The 12,733-nt window shown below is 40.2% G+C and overlaps 3 protein-coding genes across 14 annotated transcripts in view; 2 read left to right on the forward strand and 1 right to left on the reverse strand.

The window, feature by feature from the left end:
- Window positions 1-2,321, forward strand: part of LOC133406170 (ankyrin repeat domain-containing protein 13C-like) — a 33,457-nt gene extending 31,136 nt beyond the window's left edge. For all 5 annotated transcript variants that reach the window (XM_061683562.1, XM_061683563.1, XM_061683564.1 and 2 more), the window contains one exon: window positions 1-2,321. In XM_061683562.1, the coding sequence (XP_061539546.1) occupies window positions 1-131 (131 nt within the window). In that variant the 3' untranslated portion in view covers window positions 132-2,321.
- Window positions 1,988-11,624, reverse strand: LOC133406172 (serine/arginine-rich splicing factor 11-like). 8 transcript variants are annotated; one of them, XM_061683572.1, is made up of 13 exons: window positions 10,609-10,680; window positions 10,450-10,486; window positions 8,062-10,353; window positions 7,725-7,834; window positions 7,566-7,652; window positions 7,451-7,497; window positions 7,247-7,380; window positions 7,007-7,088; window positions 6,103-6,216; window positions 4,197-4,283; window positions 2,865-2,936; window positions 2,640-2,805; window positions 1,988-2,564 (listed from the first exon to the last, which is right to left on the reverse strand). In XM_061683572.1, exons 4-13 carry the CDS (start codon window positions 7,806-7,808, stop codon window positions 2,355-2,357), a joined length of 1,083 nt encoding a protein of 360 aa, XP_061539556.1. In that variant the 5' UTR covers window positions 7,809-7,834; window positions 8,062-10,353; window positions 10,450-10,486; window positions 10,609-10,680; the 3' UTR covers window positions 1,988-2,354. The 8 variants fall into 8 exon arrangements, with proteins under 8 accessions (XP_061539556.1, XP_061539551.1, XP_061539554.1 ...); XM_061683567.1 differs by lacking the exons at window positions 8,062-10,353; window positions 10,450-10,486 and adding an exon at window positions 11,276-11,624 and having other exon boundaries at window positions 10,609-10,742; XM_061683570.1 differs by having other exon boundaries at window positions 10,450-10,701.
- The window catches only part of xxylt1 (xyloside xylosyltransferase 1), a 26,722-nt gene continuing 24,561 nt past the window's right edge, over window positions 10,573-12,733 (forward strand). The window contains 2 exon segments of the mRNA XM_061683575.1: window positions 10,573-11,959; window positions 12,319-12,380. The gene's annotated coding sequence lies outside the window, so the exon portion shown is untranslated.

A 12,733-nucleotide genomic window follows, 5' to 3' on the forward strand; every position in this document is an offset into this window, starting at 1 on the left:
ACATCCCAGTCTTTCCTACCATCACAGCCACCGTGACGTTTCAGGAGTTTCGCTACGACAGCTTTGACGAAACCATTTTTACTATCCCCAGCGAGTACAAAGAGGACCCCGGCCGCTTCCCGGACCTCTAACCCACCCTTCAACGGGCTGCTGGGATGGACGTTTATCTGGCAACGTTACACGACAAAAACATCAACTCTTCCCTGATAACCTTACGTTCACCGACTTCTCCCTTACCTCACATACTGTAGGTAAACGTCTCCACAGCCAGCTGGACAAAGGAATGTAGCTGGGATGATGCTGAGAACAGTATTTAAAGCCATGTTTCCACCAAGTGGGATAGGAAGGATATGGCTCGATAGTTTGACACCATTGTAGTGCGACACAATGTAACTATTTACAACTGTACTGTATTTAACGGTATCTTCTTCTTGCCATATGGATGACAAGCTTTGTGAGGGGGAAAAAAAGCACAATTTGTGTTGTTCTTAGTCAACCAATCAGCAAAGTGCATTGCATTTAGCTCCACCATTTAGGTACTATCCCACTGTGGCAGGGTGTGCTGAAAGGTTGTACAGTGCTTATCACTTTTTGAATACCCTTCCCATGTTTGATAAGCCAAACAGTACTACTTGGTGGAAACAGGTGTTGCTTGTCTAAGTTTGTAAATGGCGTGTGTGTTAAGTGAGGGGTTGTGAAACACCGATTTTGACTAAGACAAGTGTGTGTGTGTGTGTGTGGTCCTGGCCTGCTAACTCACAGCAATCGTATGATGCAGAGTTGTATATAAGCGAATACATGCTTAGCTTTGAAAGAATTTGTCCTTTTTTATGTATTTAACATTTAGGCAGTTCCCCAGATGCACTCACAATCATTACAATACAAGTCACTGCACAGGGTGTTTCCCCAAAATATGACATCATTTCACAGTATAACAACATACTAAAGTCTTGCTTAAATTAGGTCAAATTTTAACGAGATGTGTAAAAACTAACCAAGTTTAATGTTAAACTTCAGTTTAGTGTTAGTTTGTTTTTTTCTTTTTTAAGGGTGAGGAATGCTATTCACTAGCAATGAAACGGCATTTTGTGTTAGAATATGTCCGAGAAAAAAAAAAAAAAAAAAAAAAGTCAACCAATAGTGCAGCGTGATTTTTGAGAAAATTCAATAAAAATACACTGACTGGAAAGTGGATTTGGATAGAGCACAGAGTCCTAGTGGGTAAAGGAAAACATGTCACAAGCAGTATACATAATATTTGTAAAGTTTTCCAAAACTGATTATTCAATTGAGTTTATCTGGTTGAATATGATGTTGGAATTTTGATGAATCTTCTATATTCAATGTGAAGCCTATTTAATTTTGTTTGCCTGGGACATGTAGTTAAGTCGGATATTTTTCAAATGATGTCAATTTTTGAGGAACGTCATGTACTCGTTATTTTTATTCATCCGTTTTCATGGAATTCACTAAATCGTTTGGCACATCCACTGCAGTTTTTTTTGCTTTCACTTCCTAAATGCACAAATCTAAACCTGAAATATGGCATTTCTAATGTTCTTACTGTTATTGATGCTGCAAATTATTTTATGGTACCAGGTAGTCTGATTTTTTTATGTCATCTTTATTAACTCCAAAACTGGGATTGTATGAGTAGGTGTTGCAGGGAATGATTATTATTATTATTATTTTTTTTTTAAATCTTCAACAAAAGCCTTTCTTCTAAACAATCTGTACATGTTCTCTGAATCGAAGTTTTTGTTTCCTCTGGTATGTGTCCTCTTGTGTTCAGCTCAACAAGTTGTGCATTTAAAAAAAAAAAAAAAAATTGTCACATGACTTGATCCAACAATATATTGGATTGTAACATGGTGGAAGTTGCTATTTTTGTATATAGATGTTTTTAAAGAAAATGTATCTTAACACACTGACTTGTTCTTTCAAGAAGGTTGTGAATCAACAGTCGACCCACACATGCAGAAGATGGTGACAATTTGCTCCAATTTTATTAGTTTCCTTTGAAAACAATATCAAACTTCAACATACACATATAAAGGACTGGAACTGTGATGGGAAATGCTGAATAGTCAGAAAAAGTAGTACAGATGTCAAGACAAATAATCCTAACGAGTTTTTACAACAGTTGAAAACTGATGCAAGTAGTCTACTGTCACAGAGACACTTGAGCACAAAAAGTACATAATTAACTAACTATAACTCGTGTTATACATAAAGACCTACATTCTACACCTCCATTTTTTAATTATTTTTTTACAGTTAACATTGTTTGTATTTGAATTGATCAGGCACAGTAATATGTATCCTACGTTAAAAATATCTTGTAAAGGGGGATCTTAGTCGCTCATGTCCATGTCTTCCTGATGGTGATCGTCTCCATTGACTTTGGACTTTTTGGGCGCGGGGCCTTGGCATCTCTCCATCTCGTCGAGACCTTTGGCCGATGAGGCAGAGTCGGAGTCACTCTTCCTCTCCTCGTCATCCTCCTCCTCCACTTCCTTTTCACTGCCATAGCCTTGCTCCTCTTCGTCGTAATCCCGTGTCACCTGAAAACAACGCATTTAAGTCACGTGGTTCTGTTGGCTGCTCTAATTCAAATAGAGCTAGTCATCCTAATGAACCTTGACATCGCCTTTGTCGCTGTCTGACTTGCGGTCACGCTCTTTGTCTTTGCTCTTCTTACTGGACAAGCGTTCTCTCTGCTCTCTGCTTTGGTCCCTGTGCTCTCTCCTCTCTCTATCTCGCTCCTTCTCACGATCCTTGTCCTTCTTCTTCTCCTTCTTGTGCCTTCACACACATAATTATTTAGTTGACGGAGGCAGATTAAAAAGGGCATGACAGCTCACCGTCTGAGCGATGGTGACCTGGTCAAGTGTTTCTTGGGAGACCTGGATACACTGCGGCTTCGCCTGTGCCTCCTGAAATAAGATCAGACAATGCGACAAATTGACAGAAAACAACAGATTTATCGTCTTTTACTGATGAACAGCACTCCATTGTTACTTGTAAGTAGGGTTGAGAATCGAGAAATGATTGGAACCGGGACTAATGTTCCGGTTCTCCCGGAACTGTTAAAATTTTAAAATTTCGGTTCCCAGTTTCGATGCCTAGTCTTCCAGCCGCGAAGAAGTAGTGGCGAAAAACAACGAAGATGCATGCGCACGATGACGTGCTTGTGCCCAACGGCGGCTGCGCGAACAAGTGTCTTAACATTTTTTAAATTAATGACCAGTCGCCTCAGTGCAACGCTTGGAATAAGATTACACTGTGCAAAGGAGGCTTTCACGATGTGTAGCGTGCTGAGCCTCAGCCGACACCGCGCGGGGCTTCAGTGAAGTCAACTCTCAGTCAACTGGGTGAGTGAAACAATAAAATACATCCATGCCAACATTGAGACAGCTAACAGCTAGTTACTTGCATTTTTGCACTGATGGTTTTTAGCGTTTATTTTAGTCTTCAAACCAACAAAAACGGCGATGACAAAAAAGCTTAATTTAACATTGGGCTAAAACGTCACTGTAGCAACTTTGCGTCACGATGAATTGGGACAAAATTCACCTAAACGTTGTCTCAGAATCACAAACACTAACCTTGTGCCTCATCGGTGGGTAGGGAAAGGAATCATTGTTTTATAGCATTTGGTTCTATCCATTATTATTTTTTAAATAAATAAAATCACCGGTGCAGTTTGAAGTTACTTTTAGTGCCAAAATGCTGAGTTCTGGTGTGTACCCTTCAAAATAAAAGGCTACAAGCTTAAAACAGGAAGTTAAAACTTGCACAAATAAACCATTTGATGTGATGAAATAACTTTTAACAATGGTATATTAAACTTTTAGCTGAAACATTAAGTAATGAATATTAAGTCAATTGGGTTGGTTCCACACACTGACTTTTAGTTCATAGGTTTGATAGCAATACTGGTTATAAAGAACCCTGAGTAAAATGTTCATTTTAGTCTATGCTGTGGGCAGCTAAGAAAATGGATGTTCATAATTTGGACACTTTATATTTAAACCATGAAAACGTTTTTGACCCAGCCCCCAAAAAGAATCTGAATCGAGAATCGTTTGGAACCGGAATAAGGAATCGGAACGAGAATCGCTCAAATTCAAACGATCCCCAACCCTACTTGTAAGTTAACAGGGTATTAAACTGACTTGCACTGCTGTTTTTACCGGTTAACACTGCGAGACCTCCTTGCACTGCTGTAGCTCTTGGGTGGCGTCTTTGACCTCTTCTTGGACTTTTCCTCCTTCCTGTCTCTGTGTGCACAAAAGTTAACATCATGACATTACGTGATTAAATAGACCGTAATTTCTCGTGTATAATGCGCACCCATGTATAATACGCACCCCCAAAGTTCACCTCAAAATTCTAGAAAACCCTTCTACCCATTTATAATGCATTTTTACAATGCATGCTTTTGCTTCTCCCCATGATTAAAACAAACTATTATCTGTATTTTGTTATTTTTTTTCAAATAATTATTCTGAAGTTAAGCACTTTATTTGAACATGTAATACTTTTTTTTTTATGTACTTGCTTTTATTTTGAAATTCAAAGCCCTACTTTTATTTAGTAAATTAGAAAATACACAGTTGTGCTCATGTTTAATTACCCAGGCAGAATTTGTAAGATGGGTACAATTCTTTAAAGAAAACATGAAGGGCCTGCCGAAAGACAATTTTATTTTAATAGGATTCAAATTAAACGGTCAAGCATTGTCATTAAACAAAACATAACCATAAAGAAATTAATGATGATTGTTGTTCAGTCATCAGTTGTATTTAAAAAAAACATTTCACAAATTCTGCCAAGGTATGTAAACTTATGAGCACAACTGTACATATATACAGGTCATAGGTACCCTTGTCATATTGGAGTGACAGTTTAGGCTACACCATTTTGATAACCACTAGGTGGCGGTGGCATATTAGAATGAAAGTGTACACCTTTTTCATAACCTCTAGGTGGTGGTGGCATATTGGAATTAAAGTGTACAGCTTCTTCATAACCTCTAGATGGCGGCATACATTTATAAAATGTGAAAGTTTTTTTCCATTTTACCCTATACCCATGTATTGACAATTTTTTTGGAAAATGATTTTGAATTATACATGACAAATAAGCCCTGAATGCCAACACAAATCATTGAACTGTTTAACCCATGGTGTCAAACCCACTGCTCGGGGGCTACCTCCGCCCCGCTACATCATTTCAAGTGACCCACGAAAGCAAATCATGTGCATTGACTTCTTGTTTCTTGCTCATATACCAAAAGCGCAAATTGTCTTCACTTTTAATAATGTTGATAAATTGCAAGCATTTGTTACCAATTCACTTTTCAAAATAAACTGAATAATAGTTGAACAAACAAGTTTTCTTTTTACTGAATTCTGATTTCAAAAGCAGTTATCCATCAATCTTTTGTGTATATGTAATAATATGAGGCGATCATACATTCATATAGGTTGACGGTCATAACGGCCCTCCAATGGAAACCATAACTACGATTTGCCTGGCAACAAAATTGAGTTTGACACCCCTGGTTTAAGTCCTTAAGGGCAGCATGGTGAAAAAGTGGTTAGCACGTCTACTCTACGTTCTAAGGTTCGGGGTTCAGCTCTCCGTTTCCTGTGTGGAGTTTGCATGTTCTCCTTGTGCTTGCGTGGGTTTTGTCCAACTACTCCGTCTTCCTCCCACATTCCAAAAATATGCATGTTAGCTTCACTGAGGACTCTAAATTGTCCGAAAGTGTGCATGTGAGTGTGAATGCTCACTCACTAATGTTTCAGAGACAAAACACATTCTGTGAGACTGTGATTCCGTGTTAAAGGGGATATATTTTTGAATATTGACTCTTTAATTGTGCCCCGTGATTGGCTGGCGACCAGTCCAGGGTGTACCCTGCCTCTCACCGAAAGTCAGCTCAGATTGGCTGCAACCCACACGTGGCCCTAATGATGACAAGTGCAATAGAAAATGGATGACTGTTTTAGCCACCATTAATTACAAGTCAATTGACATTTGCAGTAGTTAATACACAAGCAGCAGTGTACAAAGTACATTTGCGATGCGGACCTCGATCTGCTCCGGCGGCTTCTGTCTCGGGAGTGAGACCTCCTCCTCCGTGGGCTCTTGGACCTCCTCCTGTTCCTCGAACGGGACCTCCTCCGAGACTTGCTCTGGGAGCGCCTGCCAGAAAAAAATATATTTATAATAGTTTTAATTTATTCAGGCACTCAATCGGAACACAATTCAAGCTTTCACACCAACACTGTGGCAGAAATTCAAAGATACAAACAAGAAATACTGATGTCCCTCCATATATCGCACTTCACTTTTTGCATCTATATTGCATCCCAGATTTTTTATATCCTATCTATATCACAGATTGTTCGCTATATGGTGAGTTTTTGCAGTGATTATTTCTCCCACAGAGCAATAAGCCCAAGCCAGGAGGAAAGAGTGTGTAAAAGACAAAGAATGCCCAAAGTTTGTGACCATTTCACTGCACTGTGATACACTTTGCACTTAAGCAATAATAAAACATCTACGATTGTCAACAAGGTAACATCGAGGTTAGCATATTTAACATAGCCTATTATCTCTAGTTAGAAGATAACTGTCATGGCCCCACAAGGTCAAGGATAGACACAGCAGCCGGTGCACTTTCAATCGTGACAGAGTTATTGTAAACACTCTGACTGAGTATTTTATCAGTTCATGTTCATACTTACTTGATTTCATTTGAGAAAAAAAAAATGCTCACACAAGTTTGTCTCTCTCTAAATTAGCATTTTTTGTGACCGTGGTACAAACATTTGTCCAAGAGGAGTTACTCTGTGGACGTTTTGGGTAACCACGCTCCTTTAAATGTCTTAATCATTCAGATCAGCAACAGCATCTCTCAGCATTTAAATGTGAAGGACTAGCATTTTCTACCTCTAAAATTAGCTGTGGATGAAAAGAAAAGTGTTTTTACCGGTGTCTTGAGCGAGATCTGGAGCGTTTGCGCCGTGACCGTGAGCGGGATCGAGAATGTTTGCGTTTGTCATCTTTCTTACCTACAAAAAAAAAGTCAATGATGCAAATGTAATGGGACTTCCACTCCACATGTGACTGTAAGAGGTAAGTCAGATCAATTTAGAACTGAATGTTTAGACAGTATGTGACATTTTTTTTAATCAAACGCTACACAAGTCCTACAATTGTGGAAACCCACTTCCTGGTTCGATGGCAGCAGAAATGAGAGACTGGGCCTCTCGGACTCGCTTCATGGCCTCTTCAATTTCCTTGTTGGAGCCGTCGTTCTTCAAGCCAGGATTTAGGTTCAACCCAGCTGCAAGTGGATTCAACCTGCAATGACCACAATTAGTTTAAATGTTACATGTTTTTTTTAAATCCACTGGCATGTTTAGGTTCTTACTTTGGATCCATGGACTGTATTAGCTTCAGAAAGTCTGCAGAAAGAGCCTGAAAAAGCCAACATTATGATAAGACGTGTATTCATTTTCTCACAATTGGATGACATCTGTTGACACCTGGGGGTTCATGTTAGGTCCTATTCCCATGGCAGCCATTTGCTCCAAGTTGGGAGCTCCGACACCACCAAACGGTGTTCCTCCCACCTTAAACATGATACGTACTTCATCAATTCACATGAAAGCAACATCTGTTTGGATGTGTTTGCGGGAACTCACAGAAGTCAGAGGATTAGGTGTTGGAAGGAGGCCCCCCCCAGGCATCACTCCCGCCACGGCGTTGGCCGGAGCCAGCAACGACATAGCTTTAGATTCATCAGGAATGACTCCTGGAGAAGGAGGAGGTGGTTTCAGCACAAGCAAACCAGTAAATGTGTACAACTTCCACAAGACAAGTCTTGCAGACAAGCCACCACATCTTAACTTTACAAATGCACGTTGTCTGTAAATCTTAATCCCTGACTTGTTGCTCTTTTGTCAGTATGATTGTAAGATTAGCAGCTAGGAGTTGAATAGTCACAAGACACACTGTTCAACACTGCCAAGATTTTATCACCTGTGCTTGTTTTTTAAGTCATGAACCAAACGTAAGCAAGCACAGCCGGTTGTCCCGTGGGATGTGCTCTCAACTTTCATTAGGTGTTTAATGAACAATCGACTCGCGCCGGCTGCTTCGCTATAAAGCACACAGAAACATTGAGATACAAAAAACAAAGTTTGTGATTTGAGTGTCAACAGAGGAACATTTCAATAGCGCTTACCAATACACAAACAGAAAAGGCTCATTCATTTACCTTTTCTGGGCTTTTGTTGCTAGTTACTTTGTAAAGTAAGTACAACAATAGACCCCGTTTCCTCATATAGTGGCCGGGGACAATCTGCGCTCACTCACATGCATAGAGTACCAGGGATACAGGCGTTTATTTTCATAATGATCAATTGTTTTTCACAAAAAAAAATTATTTTGTAATAACTAGTACACATATGATTCTGTACATCTCAAAGTAAAACACAATCCGTTTCGTGATCTTGGTTGACTTCCAGGTTCCAGTGCAAATGCAAAGTGAATTAATCCGTTCAAGGCTGATACTCAAAGTCATCAACTGTACAGGCAATGTATTATTTTACCATTCATAACTTTTGTACAAGCATGTAAATTAGTCAATCACTATATAATACACCTAAGTCTCTAGGTTTTCCAAAACATTTGAATTGCATTCCAAATTGTTCCAACTATTGAGGCGGTGTCCCAAAAGTCTCATTTCCTTTTGTCTTTTTGTATTTCATTTCAGGTGTCTTTCAGACAGACGTGAGGCTGCCAGCATTTGATAGCTTAGCCTTTGCAGTTTTAAACAACTCGAGGTCCTTACAGGTAAAGCTTTATCAGGCTCCGACACATCCATTGAACCGAGCTTATGTTGAAGTGGAGTTCCAGTGCAGCCCTCTAGATACACATTCCCTGGCTTTGGGTGAACGCGTGCACTAACATTTAAGTTGTTTCCTCAGTGGTGGTAGTACAGAAGCAGACCATCTGCTGTGTTGTGCATCAAGAACTGATCCTGTTTTGAGAGACTTGCAAAGGATACCGTAAATTGTACAGTGTGACGGTCATTGAACTTCTCTAATTAGCGCTGTACTGCAGTCAGGGACCGAAAACCTTCTTGGCAGGCAGCAATTTTGCAACACTGCTCCAATGTCAATTGGCAAGCCATGGGCAAGGGAATGATGTGCTTACAAAAACAGCAAAGCCTAAGCTGTCTGAGGTTATGGCCTCACATCTATCCAAATACCTGAAGCAAATCAGGAAAAAAGGAAGTGTATGACTTGAGAAACTCTGTGTTGTGAAACCAGAATAAATTTTGCTTTAAAACACCAGGATATCTACCAAACTAAAATAAAAAAATAAATAAAAAAGGGTGGTGCCCACTATTAGAGGAAATGGGGTACCATGGTAACACAACAATAACTGCTTGGCATCAAGATACAAACCTCTGGGTTTTGTCAACAACTCTACACAATATATAGTATGTGTAACTATACCAAACACTCTTAATAGGTTATTAGCAGCAAAAATCATGATTTAAAAAAAAAAAAAAAAAAAAACATTACTATGCGCCCAAAGCTGGAAAAAAAAAAACAGTCAACTCAAAATAGGAAGCCCTTATGGAGACGATCAATCCATGGTTGTTCAATCTGAAAAATCTTTTTTTTCTTTTTCATTTTGTAAAAGGGAGACACGCACGCATACACATACACACGTGCACTGCAACAACAGAACTGACACTTGAGAAACAGGATAATGCTGCACAGGACAAAACGGTTGGTGGCATTTGCAGCAGGGCCTGGTATATAGGGTTGGCTGAACCAGGAAAAAGAACTGTAAAACACAACAACAAAAGAAACACCACTGTTAAAATGGGAGATGCACTCAACCCTTTCAGAGTTATGTGTGGAGACGCGCAGGTAAAAAAAATAAAAAAAAGACTACTTGCTGGGTTAATTAGTGCAATTTTTGGAATACAATAGCTGTATTTGTAATGTGAATATTACATGAATTCTGCACATGCATGTGGCTATATAGTTGTCGGGATGCCCCAACTAATTTGATTTGGAGATAACAAGTGTCTTGATAAGCCTAAATCCTGCTCTTATAAATTTGATGAGTTTGCGTGAGTATATCTAAGAGAATATTCCTTAAATAGAGGGGGGGGGGGGGGGGGGGGGGTTTAGAGAGAGAGAGACAAGAGGGGCTTGCAAGCCTGGTGCCATATTTTTTCTAATCTCCTGATGGCAGCAGAGGACCACTTTCAGCCAGCAAGGAAGGGGCTCTCTGCAATTGACTTGTTCACTATGAAAACCACAACACAAATAACAGAGAGAAGTTTACACCTCGATTGCAAGACATAAAATGGACACAAATGTACATTTTCCTTTTGCCAAATACCTCCTTAGTAATACCTCAGACTGCTCATTAGCGAGATCTGATTTGTCAGAGAAGAAACAAAAATAAGAGAACACAATGGCTGTCATTGTGGGTTCACATCATGAAATACACATTGTGTGATGTCCATTCAGCGGTCACAGACATGAAACGGACACCAACCTTCTGCGAACGGCACCACGATCAAGGCTCGGTCCACGAAGACGGTGTTGGTCAAGTGTTGGGAGACGCCCACCGACTCAGACTCAAGGAACTTTACAAAACACACACGTGAAGTCACAGGCATGGGAGAGTCACTGGAAGAAAACACACATATGTTGTGCAAAGAGTAGAAACCGGGACAACCCAATAAAGTGTCTTAACTGAAGGCAGTCACCTCAACAGACAGACTCTACAGCGGATTAGACAGAAACGCTGTCTTCATGGAACGGAACAAAAAAAGACAGCAAAAAAAGACCAATATTTTTTAGGGGGGCTGAAAATCGGTTTTACGTTGGGTTATGACAACAAAAGTTTGTCATAAACAAATACTACCAAACTGCTGAAGCGCCGCCGACCCGACCACCCCCCCACCCCAAAAAAAGACCCAGCGACGCCCCTGGGTTAGGTTTATTCGATATTATACAATCGAGACAGTATAACGGTCACAGAAGAACAAAAACTACAGTAAAAGACATGCAAATCGGACATGAAAATTGCACAGTACCGTGGTAAATGGTAGCGGTGATTAGCTAGAGATGCGCATCCGTCATAGCATTAGCATTAGCTTCCAGCGAGGCCTACTGGACTTGCCCCAGCGACACGGGAAAGCTTCTTTAAAGATACTCACTCAGGTGGAAACAGTTTGAGCTCCTCTATGTTCCCCAGAAAGCCCAAGAGAGTCCTCATTTGTTCCAAGGTTGTGCTCGGGGAGACGTTTGTCACCTGAATGACGTGTGTGCTGGCATTCATCTCGCCGACTCTTATTCGACAAGCTAGCCAGCCTACGTGACTGAAGGTAAGTAACAAAAACAAAACAAAAAAAGGAACACAGTTCCAGTAGAAAGGGGACACGGTCTCGTAGGTCACAAATGAGCCAATGAAGATGCGCAAACAGCGTCAATGCATCATCAGTGCAACAGCACAAACTGTGAAGCGGGCTAGCTGCGTTCATGTACAGTGAACACGATCGTAATTTAGGTGTGTGTCCTGATGTTTTCCGTAGAACAAACTAAATCCAACATAGTTTGTCATGTAATTTCATAAGGAACGTGATGTTATTAGAACTCGTACCAAATCATGCAGCTCCTCAATTTCGTGTTTATTTATTTATTTCATTATTTGTTACAGTGGCTGTTTGTTGAAACTTTTTTTTTCTTCCCCAAAACCTTCAATGCAACATGACCCGATGCGAGTGGGCGTGCCGTGAGCAAGGTTGTGGGTCGTGTGCTGCTAGCTTGCTGTTGCAAATCAGACCACTCCAAATGTCGGATAAGTAAAACACACGATTGCTGTTGTTTTTGTCGACAACAAGGTATGCACATTTACGTCACAATTCTCAATAGTTGCATGTGTTACACTTGGGTTTTCGTTGAGTTGGCAACCATGCGTAGCGCGGTAGCTTATAACTACTACAACTTGTCATGATGCATCTTTTTTTTTTTTAATATATTATTATTATTATATCGCATTTATGAAGTGAATTGTGCTTTGCCTTTTTGGCCAGATGTTTATTTTCTGGTCAAATAAAGGTGTTGATGATTGATAGTGCTCATTTGCCAGTTTGTCAACGGGACTCAGTTTTGTTGATGTTATGGTTATATTGCATCGTATATTACTGCACCAGTATTAGAAACGCACTGTATGTTTAACGAAACCTGTTTAACATTTTAGAGTGTGAATCCTGAAAACAAGTTGTCAAGATGAAACCGCAGAAAGCAGCAACTGTAAATAATGTAAGTGAATTATGAATACGTACGAACATTCTGCCTGTGCATACAATTAGACGTAAAGCTGGACAGTGACAAAACGACGACGAAAGCTGTTGTTTTTCGTAGTCTGTAATGTAAACATGAGTCGCGCGCAGCTGTCACGACTCACTTTGATTGGCCCGCGAAGCCCAGTCGAAGACTTTGTGTGCGGACTTTCCTGTGTCGTTTGATTGGTGAATTTGAGTCTAACGTCACTGTGGTAATCATGGTGGATTGGAGCAATGGCCCCCAATGCGGAAGTCGAAAACGAAAGTCTAACAATAGATCGTGCCCGCAGTCATTGATAAATGAAAGTAGCGAGCGGCATGTCGATGATT

Source organism: Phycodurus eques, chromosome 8, assembly GCF_024500275.1.
Source record: "Phycodurus eques isolate BA_2022a chromosome 8, UOR_Pequ_1.1, whole genome shotgun sequence".
NCBI classification, from domain to species: Eukaryota; Metazoa; Chordata; class Actinopteri; order Syngnathiformes; family Syngnathidae; genus Phycodurus; species Phycodurus eques.

Coding starts and splice junctions, on each gene's coding strand:
- LOC133406172 (XM_061683567.1), bottom strand. CDS start 11,397: ATGAATGCCAGCACACACGTCATTCAGGTGACAAACGTCTCCCCGAGC. Junction 7,089..7,246: donor TGCTGCCATCGAACCAGGAA/GTGGGTTTCCAC, acceptor TTTTTTTTGTAG/GTAAGAAAGATGACAAACGC. Junction 4,284..6,102: donor AGCCGCCGGAGCAGATCGAG/GTCCGCATCGCA, acceptor TTGTGCACACAG/AGACAGGAAGGAGGAAAAGT.